We start from the raw sequence: 19,738 nt of genomic DNA, 5'->3' as shown, positions 1-19,738 counted from the left end.
ACCTTTCCTGTTTCTTCTCATTCTTGGCACAAAGGCACCTGAATCGCTTCCAACTGAGGTTAAAAGCATTCAAGCGTCTGTTTGCACATGGGGTTTTCTAAAGCGACCTCTCTTTGTAACACACACTTCCCTCAGCATACCTAAAAGTATCCAAATGCCTTCTCCTTTAGGAACTGCCTTCCTATTCCCAGGAAAAAGATTCTGTCCCCTTCGCATTTTATCCGTTGCTTTGTTTTCAAATTTCAACTTCATATTTGAACAGTTACATCACAAATCTCCCATCTCGGTGGTGGAGGGGAAACACGAACTAGAAAGAGCACAGTAATTCACATCACCTTGTTTCCTAGGCAAAGAACAAAAACACTGCTTGCAAAATACCAGTATTTTTATGCTACAAAAATACAATTAGACTCCCAATTACATTTTATTAAATTTACTCCTGGGACTTTGTTAGTGCAAGACAGGCAAAGGAACTCCCAAGGGGTCTCACTAAATCCTCCACACTCAGCCTTGCCACTCCTGTAGCTACAGAAAGGGGACGAATTATTATTTCCAGGGACCAGAAACCCAAATTCTGCAGACACATCTGCCACAAAGTCTCCCCAAGTCGTGAGTCCCAGGGAACAGACTGGACTGACTCGCTTGACTGAGGTTTTCCATGGGCACAACCCGTGTTTGCAGAAGTGGGTGCTCGAGCAGTGGCTCAGGAACGAGCGAGGCACACTGAGGAGCTGCTCCAACAACAGGACTCTCCACCTTTTCTGAATACTGGCATCTCCCAAAAAAGAGAGCTTGCAGATTTAATTAAATTTTACTATTTTATTTGTGAAAAAACTACAAGCAGAATTCATAAATAGACATTTCTATTTAAAGCAGGAAAATGATAAAGTGGCTTCTAATAACAGTCGTGCACATGCCAGTAACAGGAATATATTAACATCTTTTATTTGCTAGACAAAGAGCAGTGTCCAATATAAATTTCCCAAAAACATTTAAGACCTGTGAATTTCTGACCAGTTCACAAAACCACCATTGACACTTTAGCATGAAGATTAAAACAAACCTAACAGGACTGTCAGCTCTAAAGACTTTACAGAGCGGAAAAACTTTCAGAAGCGTTATACAAGCTGTCTTTCTGGGCAAATGAAAAATAGAGCTCGTATAATACATTAACATAAAAATCCACAAGATAAGATTATGTTTTGACATACTTAAACAAGCAATCTATATTTGTCTCCAACAAACAAAGCTAAGGAAATAATGTAACCATCTTTACACAGTAAATTAAGGTTACAAGTCATACACAAGAACAGAACTGCTTGCGCATTAAAAACTGTTCAGCTCCATTGTCATACTCTAAATGTTGGCTCTTAAAACCATTCGGTTACATACAAGCAAAGGTTATTATATAGTCAGCAATTAATAAATTTTCAATAATTTAAGTTTATGGTAGAGCTTAAAAAAGTAGACTGAGAATGATCTTGGTAAGGCAGGTGAAAACATCTCAGTGGAAATAAACTCACAGAAGCTGCTGCCAAATTTTGGGTCTGTCCAATTTGAAGCAAAGTTCCAATTGAAATAAATAGCCTGGTGGTGTAAAACGCTGTCACCTTTCCTTTGCAGAACTACGTCAACTGAGCGAGTCAGGCAAGCTGTGTCGGTGTCTGTGTGTGTCTGTGTAAGAGTCGAAACTTTGCCATCGTAACACTGTGCTCCACTTACCTGCGTTCTGTGCCACTGAACACCGTGAATCTGGTCCTTCCCTACACTAGTGTTAGCCTGGTTTGGTTCTGGAACACCTTCCCCACCAAGGGCGGGCCGGCCCACGGCCACGGCGCGGAGGGAACCCCACCTGCGGTGCCGCGGGAACGCCAACTTCTGGAATTGTGAAAGCAAACGCTGTCCTTCAAACCCACAACACAACAGCTAGGGATGAGGCTGGGGGGTTCAATGCTTCGCTAGCACTTTCCTAACTGATTGCAGAATTACAGGTCACTCGTTCCAAAGAAATTTTCCCATCTGTTTATAGCAAGCTACTTCATCGAGGAGGCACGCCAAAGGGACAGATGTTACTGACTTTACCACGAGTAGCTGGGTACGGCATTAAAGCTTTTCAACTGATCTACAGGTCTAGTTTCACTTGAAAAAGAAGCGATTTCCTGGTACACACAATGCTATTTTTTTTTCTTTTTTTTTTTTGCACAAATTCCCAGATCCAACAAAGAAGGTGAGCACGTGGTTTGATTTGAAGCACCAGAATGAGCCCTGCTGAGGCCAGCGGGACCTGCCACTCGCTCACGCTCTTGGCTGGATCACGGCCGAGATGCACGCAAGCCTAATTGATAATGGATCATTTATAAAGCAGTGCAAAATATACAAGTTCAGGGGCATCTTCAAAAAATCTCTCTTAAAAAATTATTCCAATACATTTCAGTAAAATAAATAAATATGGCTGACCAGTTTACCCTCCCTGAGACCCTTAAAGGAATAGTAAAAACTGGAAAAGGAATGTCTTTGCAATATCCCACTAATGTTAAAATGTGGATTGAGATATTCATAGTATTTAAAACTATGTATAATAAATTGTCTTGATGCTTATAGGAAGCATCTGTTTTCCTTTGGTTAATACTTTTAAAAATGCTTACAAAAGACAGCCTATACTGTGAATATAAGCAGAATTAAGTTGGGGTGCCCATGCTAATGTTCAGAATAAAACCACTGCTGCCAAGGCACTGCCACTGCACATGCCTTCAAGCAGGGGCCCTACCAGATCCCTTACTCACACATTTCTGTCGCCAGTGTGAAAGGAACCTACATCTGCTACTCAAAACCACACAGATTTTAAAAGAAATCTTAAATCAGTTGCCTCCACAAAGAGAAATTTCTCTTGCCAAGCAAATAATTCACAATATAACAAGCAGGCACAAAGTTGTCAAAATGTGGCCCTCTTTCATCATGCCCAAAAGTTATGCATTTGATGTCAGATGAAGCCACAGCCTCTGCACCTGAAATTACTGCAAAGCACCCTGGGGCCACTAAATAAAGATGAAAAGCCAAAGAGGTTTGGGGTTTGTTTTGCTTTTTAAAAAAAGTTTGTTTCACCTCTTCAGCAGAGTGTTTTAGCAGGATAATGCATGGAAGGTAAACTGTAAAGCAATACTAACAGGCCAGGAAAAGAAATCATAGTCTGGATAGCTTTAGAGTAAGAATGAAGGAGATGCTGGTCATGAGCATGAGCCACACGTCGCTCACTTGCCAGCATGAAAACTTTTCCCTACTTTTGCTCCCACAGCAGGAGACTCGGAAGTGTCCGCACGCTGACAAGCCCATCACTGGACAAGATGCTGTTCAGAAACTACTCCTGGGACACAGATGGACTTCAAGGATAAGAGCCACCCCAACAGCATGGACGGGACAGATGGAACAGGGCTGACAAGCACGGACCCACCTGCGGCTGGAGCCAGCACCAGCTCGGTTCCTGAACTAGAGATTGCTCCCAGGCTGCCTTCAACCCACAGCAACCACTCCAGGTCTAGTTACCTCAGGCACTGAGGCTGCTGGCTGGAATTCAATAACAACACCAACACGTGTGGGACTGGCTGCGCATGACACAGCCACGCTCATGTTAGCAAACACACGGATCTGGGGTGTAACACCAGCAGTCTGCTTGGGAATGCTCTGCTCCAGCTGGGCATGTACCTGCACATCACCAGCCTGAGTGACCCTAGGGGAAACAGCAGCTGCCTGGAGCAATCCTCTCTCATCTCAGATCCCAAGCTGTAACAATTAAAACCGTGTCCAGTACACTTTAGCCATTGCTTAGGGAAGAAACGGGGAAGGAACAATAGAGAGAACAGGTCCCATCCAGGTTCAAACCTTCAGGAACACTTTTCACCTAAGACCAGTTCTATTTCAGTTTCAGTACTTTCACAGAAGGGGACTGTCCCAGATCTTGAACTGTTCAATTATTTTGTTTTATCACTTCACAGTGTTTCAAGCACCAGCGTTTCCATGTATTGGTTTCAAATAACCCTTTATATATATTTATTTATATATATATTTATATATAATTTATATCAAAACTGATAGTACACAGTATAACTGGAAGAAGAACTGAACTTAAAAAGGATATGTTGAAAGAGGATGGAGTTTGTGAATGCAATAAATAAAGCCCCCTTCCCACCCACCCACTCCCTATCCCAAAACAAAAAGTTGTCATGTTCATGGAAAATTGTGCACAGCAGATATTATAAAAAAGTAGATTCAGGAGCACATCCAATTATAAATGATTGTTAGGAAAATCATATAAAACAATGGAATACATAAAAGTGTCAAGAGTAATCGCTAGGGTGAGAAATTCCTTGGTGGCCAGATGCCCACGGCAAGCAGAAATTGTCCTGGTTGCATCAGTAAGAGGTCGATGTCCGAGAAAGTGTGTTCAAGCACAGAAGAGGCTCTCCAGGATTTGAACAGCGTGGGCAGGTGGAGTGTTTGAATTTCATACCCTGATTCATAGTTTCCACAACTCCATGTGCAATTTTTCAGAAAGATTCATCGTTGACTGCCGACATGTCCCCCTTGGGCGTGGAGGAACGGGACGAGCCCTTGTCTGTGCTCTCAGAGCCCGAGCTGCTCTGATTCTGTTGTTCTGATCCTGCACTGGAGGTCACTGTAGAAGACGACGTGGATGAAGAGCGAGTCTTTTCTTTAAAGTCTGTGATAATTACTGTGACATTTCCCACTGTGACTGCCAGCTGCTGTGCGGTACTTCTGTCCACATTTTTCAGTCTGGGTCTAAAACGAATGAGAAGATGTTTATTAAAAGGATAAAAATAAAGGAGAAAGGGAAAGTTTATTAGGAAAAGCATTTGAAAACAAACTCTGTGTGACTTGTGCTGCCTTGCCTGTGCAGATGGCAGTGGCTGGGAGGAGAACCCAGGCAGGCAGAGTGCTGCAGAGCACAGGGTGAAGGTGTGACCTGCTCCCTGTGCCAGCCAGGCTCCGGTGCCTCTGAGGGCTGCAGGGCACACTCAGACCCAGAGAACAACCTGTCTCTCAGAGCTCTGCACAGGGAGTCTCTTGCAGGCTTCTCCCTAACCAACCCTGCCAGAAAGGAGGACACCACAGCAGAGCCAAGCCAGACAGAGCAAAGGATCTGCTCCCCAAGGGGCAGATGAAAGACTTCTCTTATCTAAATTCACCATCTCATCATGTGCCCTGATGTTATGAGACAAGGCTGTGACTCTGCAATACAAAACCACATGAAAGCATTCAGCCACGGCTCTTTCATTCCCCGTGTTGGAACTCTGCAGCTACAAACAACACAGGCACTGGGACAACTTGGCTTCTCTTTCAGCTGCTTTGAGCTTATACAAATCAGATGCCCAATCAGCCTATGGATAAAATAGCTCATAATGTTCCCTCTGGAATCGAGGCTATTGTAAATAAAATCCAAAATGTACAGTGGAATTTTTTGCAGCCAGAGCTTTTGGTTAAGGGAAAAAGAAAAGGGGACAGAAAAACCCACAAAACACCCAAAAAGAACTCACTGGTATTTATTGCTTAGGATTATCTTGGTAATTTGCATGCTGTGCTATCATTCAATTAGTAATGTAGCTAAGAAGGGTCGAAGCTCTAGGAAGCTGACATTCAAGCACATTTCACGGGCTGGTCCAAAGCTCTGCTTCAACAAGCCTTGGACACTCCTTCAGCTCCCAGCAAATTCCAAGTCAGCTGCAGAGACTGCTGTAATTTACAGCTTTTGCTCCTAATTAAGGGTCAGACTTAAGCAGCGGAATATTCCCAATAGGGAAATTAAAAAGGAGAGTCTTTATACATCAGTGAAAAGTAGCTTGCTGAGAACTGCCTTATTGAGAGGGATGGAGGGAAGGTTAATTTACTTTGGGATCAAGCTCCAGCTTTTAAACCACTCTGCCTTTTCTCCTCCTCACTTGCAGCACACAAGGCTAGTGCAGTAAAACAGAAAAAGAGGGAATTAAGCTCATTTTCTACTCGCCATGAATACTCAATGGCTTGCAGTGGAAAGTTAACAAGGAGAAAGTCCTTAAGCAGCAGTTATCCAAGTGATATTCCAGAATCAGAACAGAAAAATGCATTGATGACAGATGTACAGCTTCCAAAATAGAACAATTGTATTTCTGCAAACTTCCTCACCAAAAATAAAGTTACTGCACCAAAAATAGTATTTTCTTATCTAACCTAGGAGGCTGCTGCAATTTTTAACAAGTACCACAGGAAAAGCATTTTTAATACACAGAAAATACAACAAAACCCCAAAGTACTGCTGCATTGGGCTAACACTCAATAAAACTCCTACTTGCAGCAGCCCCTTCACTCCAGGACTGGCCTTTCCAAGCCTGGAGCTGTGCTCTGGATTCCCTGGGCAGGGAGATGCACCCACGCTGCACAGACACACTCAGAGGAGCTGCCAAGCTGCACAGGCAACCACGGGGAGATGAAATGATGCCACCTCATTTGTGGCTTACAAGAAAGGCCAGCTGGCTCAGCAGGTTTTGTGGTTTCCGCCGGCGCTCCGGTACCGTCCCGGCAGATCCCCCGCCACCAGTGTTCCCGGAAGCGTAGTACGAGAACGTGTTTTCCTCCCTGAGCCCCGAGCTCCTCTAGGAAACCCAGTTCTTCCTGTAATTTGCCTCGGTCATTTGTTTCCTCTTGTACTCAGAAACAGCCAAAATGCTGGCCCATATACCGGAACAGAGCCTGCTGCCTCCGCCTTCCTACAGGGTTGGATGCGAGCTCTGGCTATTGCTTGTTAAAAGGCAGTTCTGAGAGTTGTAATTAGCTTAAAAAAAAAAGAAATAATGGAACTGCCCATGCATCTTTAAATGCCAGGACAAAGTAACATGGAAGGGATGTGGGAAGAAGGGCTGAGGTACAGGATTTCCCCACAGTCCCACTCACAAACATTCACATTATCACTTTTAGAACTGAGCCTCCCAACCATTTCTCTGGGAGGTTTTCAGGGTTTCCCCTGTACAAAGAGTTGATTAAGCACAGATGGAAACCACCAATCTCTTCAGCACATGCATACAATTTTTGCTTCTTATAGAAGAAAGGGATTGGCCCACTCATGTTATTTTGCAAAATTAAACACCCTGATGCTTCAGGTTTATAGCAAAAGGGTTTTATAGCCAAATAAGTGAAGTGTTTCAAAACATTCAATCTGAAAGTACACAGGAAGGCATGGTATAAACCAAGACATATTGTCAGAAACAGGCATGGTATCCAAGAAATTTAAACAAGATTTCTTAAAAATCCAGAGAGCCCTAAGAGACAATTTACAAAAAAAACCCAGAAAAACTGTTAAGCAATCTGGGCATGAAAAAAACTTAGCATTCTGTAAAAATCAGAGAAAGGCTCTTGACAGCACTCCTGAGAACAGTGAATTGCAAGAAAAGTTCCACTAAATAAAACACTTAAAAGACAGTTTAAGTAGTAAAGGAGATGAGGTATCCTTTAAAAATACCCAGCTAGACCTGGTACTATTAAGGCTTAATTAGGCCTGGCAAAAGCTTGCCACAAAACACGGACTAAAAGACTTTGCAGTAGACAGAGTGACTCCTTTAATGAGTAAAAACAATTATTTGATGTAATCTCTCAATTTAATATTATGTCTTTAGTCAAGTACATCAAGTTTCCTGCATCCTAAGTCTCAAAATAAGTACAGTTTAAAGAAGAACAGGACAACAAAAGAGTCATTGCAATAAAGCTGCCTCTCTGTAATCAAATCAGGAACGGACGCTTCTCTCTTTGGCGGCTGAGGAAGAGTTAACAGCAGTCTCTGCAAACAGCTCAGTCTTGTAGCACAGCAGATTTCACACTGCCCTCACCACATTCCAGTGGGTTACTGTGCAAAGGATATTCCCTCTTTTTAAAGATTTTCATGCTATAATTGAAACACTTCCAAGATAAGAGTTTCCTGCTGTCACACCTTGCCAACTTGAATGCCATCAGCAGTGCCAACCATATTTCCCATGTGCTTTACAAGTGTTTGCAGCTAATACTGCCTCAGGTCATGTGGCTTCACTACAAAACACCTATTACAGCACGTTTTAAAGACAGATGCAATTCTTATACTGCCCACACAGGCAAAGGACCCAGTTCAGTGCTGCCTCTTGTAGCTCTCAAGTTCAATAATACAAAAACTGTTCTGTGATGCTGAATTTTTGATTTTAAGAAATGGAAGAACAGTATAGGCAAGACTAGGAATAAACCTCTCTCCATACGCTCATTTCAAACTTAGACAAATATCAAACCAGCCATTTGTGCTTTTTGTTGATAGCAAGATCCCAGCAAATCTGCTCATGTATGCTTAGTTCCTGTATACTTGGAAAATTATCTTGACAATTACAGTGACTGAATTACGGATAAGGAAGTAAAAAAGTAACCTTTGTTACTGCTATCGAATGATGATAAGAATTTGATACGATTGCTGGTTAATGTTTTTCCCCCACTGTGTCTACGGTAAAAAGCATTACTACCCAACTGACAATACAATTATTTTAGCAGATAAATGAAAACAGAATGGACAACAGAGTTACTATTTCCGAAGCCTGAATCTGTCCTCAGTAGCAGAGTGTTCAAGTGCTCATACATGAAAAAAAGAAGCGTTTGCTTTTTAACACAGTTCCCAGATACCACAGGCTCAACTTTAGTTTAGAGTTACCTTGAAGTGTGATTTGAGTCGCTGGTCTTTGTTGTAGTATTCCCAGACTGTATGCTGTTTGCTTCACTAGGAGGATCTTTCACAATATCTGACTTTGGTCTGTGAGAATTGGAGGGAAGAGGGAGATTACGATGTTGGTTTAACTGCACAATTAACCAATGCACAGTGCTACAGAAATCACATCACATTTAATACTGCATCCTTCAAACTTACTTAGTCTTCTTGTTAGTGTTCTTCTTTGTAACACTTGGACTAATTTCCTTCTCTTTGTCAGGTTTTTCTTTGTCTTGTTTTTCCACTTTCTCCTTCTTCTCCTTCTTAGGTGGTGGTGGGGTTGCATATTGCTGGGCAACTTGTTGTGCCACCAACTGAGAGTTTATTCTAGGTTTTCTATAATGACAATGAAAAGAGAGATCTACAGTCAGTCTTACACAGTAAAAATAACTTCACTGAGAGCAGTATGAAGATTTATTTCAGCAAGCAGGGAAGAACACTCCACTTAAAGAACCAAATGGATGTCCTTATTTGATGTGAAGTACTACTGCTGTTACCAAACAAGACAGAAATGTTAAAAGAAAGAAATACTCTGAACTGCTGTTTCATCAGGTTTTAGCATCTAACATTATTAAGTATAATGCTCCCTTTCTTCATCTATGTCATGAAATCACAGCCAATTTTGGGGGGGACAATAGTGAAAAATCAGCTTTCAAGAAGCTGCCAGCCATACACTTTAAGAAAAGGAACAGAATGTGACAAAAAGAAGTTTCCTGATAAACGTCAGCCTCCTTCATAACCTTCAGTTTAATTTCTCAAATAAACTTCTGGGTCAGCAGCAGCAGCAAACCTTGCACAAATAACAAAGAACAAGAGAAGGTAACTGAGATGACTTTGTCCCGAGGGCCAGGCTGGCAGGAGCACAGGAGACAAGTGGGCATTCACACTGGCACTGGGAACAGCCGTGCCAGCCTCCGACACACCGTCCTCACACCATTGTCCCATCCCCAGTGTGCTCAGACAAAAAACACAAGCAAGCTGCCTTTCAAAGGCTGCTTCCACTGCAAGTTATGGCTGACACAGAGAGGAGCTTTGCATGTAACCAATATCTTGGTTATTGATCCTCATATCCCCCAGGAATTGGTACCTTTGTCTCTCCTGCATTCTTCATCCAAACTCTAATGTTCTCTCTTGACAACCCAAAAAACTTTCCCCCCCGGCATACCACAAAGCAAGTTATACTCTGAATATTTTGGCTATTCATGATCAGTTTGAATTCTTCAACACTCCAGAAAGATCTATGCTCCCTGTGAACACAGCTCGTGGGAGAGGAACAAAAACAGGTAATCAACTCCCTTAGTCGTCCATAATAAACCAAATACTAATTGCAACAGTTGCCCAGGCTTGTCCAGAGCTGTTAAATTGTTCATAAATACAATTCAAATTTTGCACAAAGATCAGACCACAACAGATTGCCAGTGGAAGCTGCACCAAGTACCATCAGCTCTACAGCTGGCACACAGAACCCCAGGGGTTTGTGCTGCAGGGCTCTGTACCTGCACCCAGCTTTTACTACAAACATCCAGAGAGGTTTCAAGCATCTACTTAGGGGTGTAATGTGTTGGAAAAAAAGTATAAAACATTAATTGCTCACACATAACATTTGCATTGAGAGATTATACATGCAAGGGAACTCCCAGAGAATTTCTACTCCCTGTCATGGGAAAATCCAAGTATCTGCTAAGCCTCTCGTGGTACTGGTTTCCTGTATAATGGTACCAACATGTTTTTACTAAAGCCAGATATACCCAAGTATTTCATTTTTCTACCACAGATTATTATAAAGTCTATGCAACATGCTGAAATCAGGCCCCTGACCCATCTCAACACGTTTGGCATTTGGACTTTTTACCCAACACAGAAACTGTAACTCAGGTGATGCTACAATCTGCATACACATCTGAGTGAACAATGATCTGGTGTTCAGCCTTAACTAACTGTGATACTGGAACATTTGTAGATCAGATCAAGCAGTTACCTGTTCCACACAACAGTGAAGATATTTAGCATCCTTGAAATCCAGTACACAGCAATTTCTGTGTGTATGACTGAGAAGAAACACGTAAAAAGAAGTGGTTTGGTTACATGGAAAAGATTTTCAGATTGATGCAACCACACTAAAAGCTGACAACAGTAACTTGTGTCAAGCAACCTGATCACCGCCTACTAAAAAAAAAGATAAAATGTCAAGAAATCTTCAAAGAGAGGGCAGATACCATCTCCCTGCATGATTATGCATGATTAACTCACTGCTTGAAGCTGCCACTTCTGCCCAGACTTACAGTTATTTGCTGTTTACACAACCAGCTAAGTCAGAAACCTGAACCATTCATGGGAAATCCCAATTCATGAATCTGAGAGGTTTTCCCACTTTACACAACTCTGATGTGATCCTTGTGATGTGATTTCCAAGCCATGTGCCCAGCCTGCGCAGCTGCCCTTCCTGTTGCAGGAGTGCTGTACTGCTTGAAGAGAGATACAAATTTTAAAATGCAAATTAAAATAAAAACCAAACCTACATAAGTATGTCCCACTGTATTTCCCTAGAGAAGGCTGGAATGGCAAAAGGACCAGCCTTAAAGCACTCCTGTGGAGACACTGCCCCTTATCTGTACCTGTGCATTTATTAAATTTGATCATTTTCTAGCCAGTCACTGACCTAACCAGCCGTTTCTCCAAAATCCATATTTACATATTCCCTCTTAGCCACTAGGATGGTTTGCTGGTGAAGGCAAAGCCAAAACTGGAAGGGAAGAGAGCAGGAAGCAGCCAGAGTCCTGTGAGAAGGAGAACCAGCCCTGCCCATGGGTTTGCTCCTGCCATGAGGGAGGGAGCACAAAGCTGCTGAGACTTGAGTCAACACTGAGCATCTTTCAAGGTCTGCTGCACTACTAGAACAGATTTTTTTTTTAAAATAATGCAAATAACCCAACAACGTTCCAGTTCCTAATCTGACTGTTTCACCCATGCCAGCAGCAAGCTTAGGAAAAGGGTAAAAACCAGGTAATTTAAGTAACTGGCATAGTAATAGTAATAATTATAGCAGTAATAAAATCCTTTAAGTAAGGCCCACACTGCCAGTACAGCCAGGACACACTGGTTAAAAGCCCTTTACTAAAAAGCCAAGCAAAGCAAGTTGAGTAGCACATTTTTAACCACAGCAAACTACAACCATAGGAACCACAATTGAGCAAAGCAGCTGCAACATCCAAAATTTACTCCAAGTTTCCCTGCCTACCAAAAATCATTTATTTGGCCACCTCCAAAGTGAATGCTTCAACCCAAATACACCTCTGTTATATTAAAGTAGTTATCACTTAGGCAGAACAATCTGAACAGAAAGTTGCAACTACTTTTAAACTTTATTTTTAAGAATAAGCAGCTACAGAAACAAGTATTAAGCATTTCTTATCCCAAAATCTTCTAATCAGTTTGCTTTGGGCAACATTCAAGTGTACAGGTACACAGAGAATACACCTAAGTGGCAAAAATCAAACCCTAGCTCAGCCTCTTCAGGCTTCCTAACCAGCACTCATGCTTAAGGAACAACTACGTTATAACCTAACCGAAGGTTGGAAGTATCAACACCACTCACAGATCACAGCTAAAAAGCCTCAACTTCCCAAAAATTATCCAAAGAGATGCAATACTTAGTGTTAGACTTAGTTCTTGAATTTTCAATGCAAGTATCTGAAATAAGTGTGTTCTCTCCTACTTGAACTTCTTTATGATAGTAAAGTTTTGCTTTGCTTGAGCAATTTTCCCCTAATTTAGGTGACAGCCTGAGTAAAGATCCAACACTGATGTGACAAACAAATCCACATAATTTTTCTTTTTACAACATGAAGAGGATTGTCTTCTCCCCCTCTAAGAGAAATTAAACAAAATTAAACTGTGCTTTCAAAGTTATGTACAGACAAATAAATTGTTTCACATTAACTGAACTGTAGTTTACATCCCAGGAGCAGACATTTGCACAACAACTCATGACCTCTGCAGCAAGGACATGCTGCTGCATGAAAAAGCTGAAATGTATTTGTCTGCTCTAAGAATGGCTGTGGCACCTGGGTCTCTTCACCATCAACTCCAGTAAATGATGCACACAAATAATCTTTATTACTTTTTAGTAACAGACTTCACAGAAACACTGTGCCTGCAAATATAAAATATATGCATATATACATATATATCTATATATATACTATATGCAAATATTGTACCCTCAGATTGCCAAGTGAAGTGACACTGGGATGTTTCACTCATGGGAAGTGGAATAAATGCACGACTTTTCTGAAGGGCTCACTACCTACACTGCTGTTCTCTTTTAATAAATTAAAAAGTGAAGTGTAACTTTAAGGTTCTGGTAAGTAGTGCTTCACTACTTGCATTTCCTTTAAAGCATGCCTCAGAACCAAATCCAGGAGCATGGACACCAAGGAATTCTGCTGCTCCAGTCATAACCCCTGCAAGCAGGCTCAGGAGTGCAGCAGCACAAATCACCACACATCCAACTCGGGAGTTACTCAGTCCTGGATTTCAAGAGGGATATAGGAGGATAAGCTGCACCTCATTTTTCATGTGACTAATTTCTGTATCTGTTTGGGATTTCTCTGGCCACGCTGCCTTGAGAAAAGGGAAGGCACCAGTCTCCTGCAGACACCACAGAACAGGGAAGTGACTGGGCTTTATCCCTGCAGCACCACAGACCTGGAGGGACCCGGCAATCCCCAGGAACATGGATCTAATTACAACTGCTCTGACTTCCCTACAACTATGTTATCAGAAGAATGAAAGCGGCATCGAGTGGGATTTCAGAGTCAAAAGCCTCATGTAACGTGAAGTAGGGAGGATTTGGATAATTTCATGCTGTTCTGGCTTTGATGCACACGGTGATACCAGCCGACCTCTGCGCGGCTCCGCCGTGCTTTGAGAAAATGTGTTTCATGCACTGTGCAGTGTGAAGTACATGATTATTTTAATAACCCCAGTCACACATGAATATATCTTTGCTCAAAGAAAAACAAGAAAACAAGACTAAAAGTATTTACAGTGTTTATGAAACAGTTAGTGCCAAAACACTTATACAACAAGCATCCTTCTGAGCATGAAGCAGGATTAGAAACTAACCCATGAGCACAAGCTGAATTAACATCTCCTCAAAAGAATTTTACATCCAGAAGAACCAAAGCTTTGGAGAAATTAAGCTGCAAACATGATGGGGTGAGCCCCCATTCCTACATGAATATTTTCCAGCTCATTTGTGATGACCACAGGGTCCTTCTTAGCGACAAGAACAAGGATGAACGGACACATTGTCCTTAGAGTAGAACTGCAAAGCAGTATGGAAGCTGTATGCATTTATCTCCAGTTCTCCACGAGACCCAGGAAACAAAGCAACAGTAACAACAGTAGACTAGAAATATGTGACTGAGCAGTATCTTGGTGGAAGAACAGATTTTCCTTTAACACTGATGTGCTAGCACTGTGTTTTTGTTTAGAAGACAGACATTTAATAATACAGAAGTCCATCTAAGGAACATCCAGGTGATGGGCACAGCAACAAGACTCAGAGTATAAGTCTGAATAGTCTAGAAAAAATGTGAAAGAAACAACAGCTTCACATAAAGAAAGCAACCATTTGTCACAAAATAAACTAAGTACATTTGAAAGTGTACAGCCACCTCCAAAATCTGTTCAAATGTTCAGTTCTCCTTGACCATCCAGTCCCTGTCTTCCACCTCCTTGGAAGAGTAAAGAACAGGCAACAGAGATAAAGAAGCCTCAGTTTTGCTGATAACTATTCCTGGCCATGACTACAAACCTTGAGCTGTTTCACATTTCAGAAGAGTGTTTTAAACTTTTTGTTTCTCCACCAGAAGTTTTTAGACTTCGGGTCACTTCTCAGATTGTTCAATCTTCCCCCGCCCCCACACCATCCCATACTTATGTTTGTAAACTTTAAAAAGTTCAAAATTATTTTCAGTAGTTAATATTTACTGGGCTCACACAAAGCTGCCAGTTCTTTGCCTTTTTGAGTGAAAATCTGCTTTTTTTCTATTTTTCTCAATTTTCTTTTGAATCAAATAAGAATGAGAACGTTATTAAATGAAATGAAAGCTGCCACTGGCACATACAGAACAGGACAGGCATTCCTGGCTACTGGGAAGTGCCACCAGAGGAGAGTTGAGACTCTGAATGATGCCTGTAAAAAAATACTCCATTCTTGCTTGTTACAGGAGCCTCAGCACTACTTTTTAAAAAATATTTGGGCATGTTTACAAATCAAAGTGTATAAACAAAAGAGGTTTATTCCCAGAGCTGTCACTGCACAGATTCTGCAGCTCACGTTTCTGATTTTTTTTTAATGAAAACATGCAAAAACAGTTCTAAGAGAGTCCTAAAACTTCTGTATAAACGATTCCACTATGACTGCTCATCAGTACAGTGTAATAAGTTTTTCAGTACTTTTCCAGTTCTTTTTTAATATACATTGTTCCATATAATCTCAGTACAGAAATCTGAAGTCAGGGCTGTAAGATGTTTTTGGAAGCAGTTTGACCAGAATTTTGCCACCCCAAAAGGAAGTAGTCACATAACTCCTCAAAACACCCACTCTAACACAGTACAGAACTAGAAACTGCAAACAAAATGCAAACATGAAAGTAAATCTGGACCATTCACCTCCTATCAAATTAAGGAACATCTTATATGGTGCTTCCTGCACAGCTGGACTTAGACCTGGTGGGCAGCCAGCAAGAAATGAGCCCTGAGCCAGAAAATGGGGCTCTTTGGGATTTTGTTGGAAAACTTTCAGCAGAGAAGCATCATTGTTTGCATTTTTGCAAGCATTTGGCCTCTCTTTTGGTTTGTTTTGGGTTTTTTTCCCCACTGGGAAATTGATAAATCACAGAGTGGGCCTTCTGGTTAAAAAGGGCTGAACCTGAGTGACCACAAACCTGGGTCTGTTCTACCAAATCCCATGGGCTCTGCTCCTTGTCCATGCCTATCACACAACACTATAAAATCATTTAAAAAGAGATAGCTAACACTGTATGGTGCATGTGCTTTGGAGCACAGGTTTATCCTGTGGAGGGTTAACCCTGTGTTAAATCCTCTCTGGAGGGTTCCTGACACCAAGCAGTTTCAAGACAGCAGCAAACAGCAGCTTCTGTACACTGGAGAACAGAGAGCCAAAAGCAAGAGTTAAACAGAAGTCGTTCTTCAGGCTTCTTTGCTACTGGAGTGAGGATTGCAAATAGCAGTGATGATGAGTAACAATGCTGAGCATCAGTTATTGGAACAGAGCCTGACGTTTACTTAAGCGCTAATACCGTGAAATTTAACTTACTGTGTCTGCAGGAGGCAAAACAAAAGTCACACTGAAGTTCTGGAAGACAGACTGCTGTTCTTCCTTTCAGAGGAAAAGCCTGCCTGGAAGCACAGTCTGTGCTGGCAGCCTCACCTGCCTGCTCACCTGCAGCACCCATCTAAGCAGATTATTTCATATCTAATCTGTACTAATGAGTGCCAGCGAAAGCCCCGAGGCTGCCCAGCAGAGGCTCATCCCACATCTCTGACTAGTCCAAATCCCTGGAAAACACTTACTTGGATGGCCCCAGCCAGTCCCAGCTCACCCCTGAAGCTGCAGCCCCCACAGCTCCCTGTCACTGGGCAGTGCAGGAGCTCTGGGTGTGTATAAATAAATAAATTCACACACCACACCCAGCAAGACAGTGCTGAAGAGCTGTGTACTCTAACTAAGGATTGTTCTGTGCTCATCTGCTGGAATTAACTTCCAACAGGAATATCTTTTAAGGACTAGAGTGGGGAAATGTGTGAAATAGCTTTTTCTGCTTTCATTTAAAAAGTAACATTTCCTTAAATAAGGGATTTAACACCCTTAATTAAATAAGTATAAAATTAGTAAAGAATTGGCAAAACACCAAATTTACCATGTTTTAACATCATTTTTGTCTTGTTTGATGGGGAAGCAGAACTGTCCAAGTGATCACAACTTTATTATGCTTACAAATACTATAAAATTACTACTTCTGATTCATGACTATATACAAAATATTCCCTCCCTGGGAGTGTTCAAGGCCAAGTTGGACAAGGCTTTAAGCAACCTGGCCTAGTGAAAGGTGTCCCTGCCCATGGCAGGGGGGTGGAACAAGATGACCTTTAAGGTATCTTCCCACCCAAACCATTCCAGGATTCTGTGACTCTGTAAGACTAAAGTAGATAGCCAGAAATACAGTTTTTCAGATGATTTCTTGCTCCATTATTTTACTTAAAAAAAAAAAAAGTTTCTGTTAAGATTTTTTAATGGTCTGTTTAAAAAAAAAATCATAAATTAAGAAAATACAGCACAATACATCTCTTCTGTTTAAAACAAAACTCACAATATGTAATAGATTAAAATGGCATCAATTCCCAATTGCAACATCACCCTAAATTCCAGCTGAATAAAAACAACTTTACAACTCTCCTTCTTGCCCTCTACCACCAGCAGTGGTTTGGTCCAGGCCTATGCATTCCACAAAGAGCATTGCTTCCTATTCATTTATTGCATGTACAGGGAAGAAGATCTACAGCAACAGAAAAACTGTGTGAAGAAAAACACAAAACACAACTGAAATGAGATGCAACTGGAAACATAAAGATCATCCCAAGCCCAAACTTGAAAAGATGGCCTTGAGATTCCAAAATCATTCCACTTAGGTATGCCAATTTCCTTGGTCACCAATATTTTTAGTTCTATGTTGTGCTGCACAAGCTCAATTTCTGGAAACTTACTGCAACTGCCCTGCTTGTGCTATTGACCCATCACAGATCCACTTGGAGCTTCAGTTTAATCCATCACTGAAAATTCCAATCGCTACTTCGCACTCCCAAAGAGCAGAATTTATCATGCAGCTGCTTCTGGTGTTTTCATCTATGGCCATACCTGACTGCAAAATACCAAATGTTCCATGATTTACAGGGACTTGCAAAGTTGTTATGGAAAACCACTGATCTCAGCACAAAATTTACTTGCATACAAGCACCAGAATGATGATAAAACTAAGGCCATTTTACTTGCTTGACAAAAATAAGCTGCTCTCACTAGCAAAAATTTGAAAACCGTTCATAAAGCTGGCAGCAATCAAGATGTGTATAATAAAATACACACATTTGCTACAAAAACAATTACTTAAAATACTTATTTAACTGTTTATTAAGTTACATGTAATCCTGAGAAAAGCACACTGGCTCAAGACTTCCTGGTAACAAAGTGCACTTGGGCAGCATGAGGGGATAAATGAGTCTGACAAAAATTTAACATGTAGATTCCCCAAAGCAACTGCTCATGGTTATTGTATTATAAATTCAAATAACAAAAAAATGAGGAAAATAATAGTTTTTAGCACTGAAGCTAGAAATTAGGAATACCAGGCTTGGTGTTAAAAAAGTACCTTATCACTGGAGCCAATATATGTATTTCTGTTTCAGACACTGAAATCCTGACCAATAATGGACATTGTCACATATAATCCAGCTTGACATGTCCCATCTGTGAGCATCTGCCTCCAGGTTTTGGGATACTCGAGTCTCACACTTCAATATCACACCAGGAGAGAGACCAAACTTGGAAAACAAGAAACAAAAAAAGAGAGATGCCAAGAAAATATGCTCCCTATCAAAAAAAAAAAAAAAAAAAAAAAAAAGTCAATTAAATTCTCAAGCTGATCCCCTATCACCAGTCCAGAATTTGGAGAATAGTGCTTAAATGCACATAATATTTACTGTGTGAAAAATGCAAATCATTTGAAAACCCAACCAGTGGATAGAGAGACTTTTCTTAAAAACAATGAAAGAATTTCTACTAAGCAACTCTTGCAAAATGCCCTCAAAATACGTGGGCTGGTTTACCAGAGCAAAATTCTGCTACACTTGCATGACACTGGAATACCTTACACTTTAAAATGAAGATTTCTCTATTATTTACCAACCAGAATAAGTCCAGATAGAAGCAAAATTACAAACTACCATTTCTACCACAGATTCTGAATAAACTTAATAGGCCCTAAATCTCTAGGGATGCCACTAAAAGAAAAAAAGTGTCAATTGAGCAAGGCAGTAATTTTAATTCAGCTACATCAGACACTGCAGGCTTTACCTAAATGAGCAAAACTTGAGCTTTTCCAGCAAGCCAAACCTCCTTTTTATTAAAAGAACATCAATGATAGGATTTCCTTTCATATGAAAGCAGCATTTCAAGAGCCCTTGAACAGCCAGGAATGCAGCTTCATGACAAAGCCCCAGCCTGCAGCAGCCGTGCACTTTGAGAGAGACATCAGGGCTGCTCCAAGGTGGAGCAGACACTGCCCAGGAAGCAGCACAGGGAGCTGGTCCCACTGGTACCTCACCTACTCCTTCACACCATCAGCAGTGAAAAGGTCACTGCCAGTGGTTTAGAGAAAACCCCACTGCTCAATAACCCAGCTTGCTTTTCTAAACACGCCAAGAAATAAAAGCTGCTCTGAAGGACGGGGCAGGCAGACATGCGTTTTCAAAAGGCCACCATGTGCTCAGAGGAGCTCTTTTTCTCCATTGTGTTCTCTGAACACAATGTGATAAGTGAACACAGATGTACCAGTGACATTTGGGGGTGTCCAGCTCCAGCAATCCTGCACACGCTGCCGCTGCCCGGGAAAGCCACAGGGAAAATCAGGCTGCCGTCGATAGCTGCTGTGCAGGCACTGTGGGAACAACACAGCTCCAGAGCACTGCAACTTTTGCTTTCAGAATTATTACGCTTGGGCCTGAGGAACTGACCAAAATGGTTTCAAAATTTGCCAGGAAACAATATTACAATACTTAGTTTGAAAGCTCTTCCTCTAGAAAGCCTTAGAAGAAGCTCCTTATTAAACTTTGGTTCCCACTTGCAGTACCTGTTACCTGTATGTGCCTAGCATGATGTAGAACACAGCAACACAG

General features: G+C 41.4%; 1 protein-coding gene across 1 annotated transcript in view; it reads right to left on the bottom strand.

Moving 5' to 3' along the window:
• Nucleotides 1-799: 799 nt before the first annotated feature.
• Nucleotides 800-19,738, bottom strand: part of RYBP (RING1 and YY1 binding protein) — a 41,910-nt gene continuing 22,971 nt past the window's right edge. Inside the window, exons 3-5 of the mRNA XM_053953528.1 lie at nt 8,918-9,094; nt 8,705-8,803; nt 800-4,794 (exon numbers count right to left, since the gene is read on the bottom strand). Of these exons, the coding sequence (XP_053809503.1) occupies nt 4,542-4,794; nt 8,705-8,803; nt 8,918-9,094 (529 nt within the window). The 3' untranslated portion in view covers nt 800-4,541. The remainder of the gene's footprint in view (nt 4,795-8,704; nt 8,804-8,917; nt 9,095-19,738) is intronic.

The sequence above is a fragment of the Vidua chalybeata genome, chromosome 12 (genome assembly GCF_026979565.1).
Source record: "Vidua chalybeata isolate OUT-0048 chromosome 12, bVidCha1 merged haplotype, whole genome shotgun sequence".
NCBI classification, from domain to species: domain Eukaryota; kingdom Metazoa; phylum Chordata; class Aves; order Passeriformes; family Viduidae; genus Vidua; species Vidua chalybeata.
The sequence above is the reverse complement of the archived record's forward strand: the minus strand, read 5'-3'. Positions and strand labels throughout refer to the sequence as shown.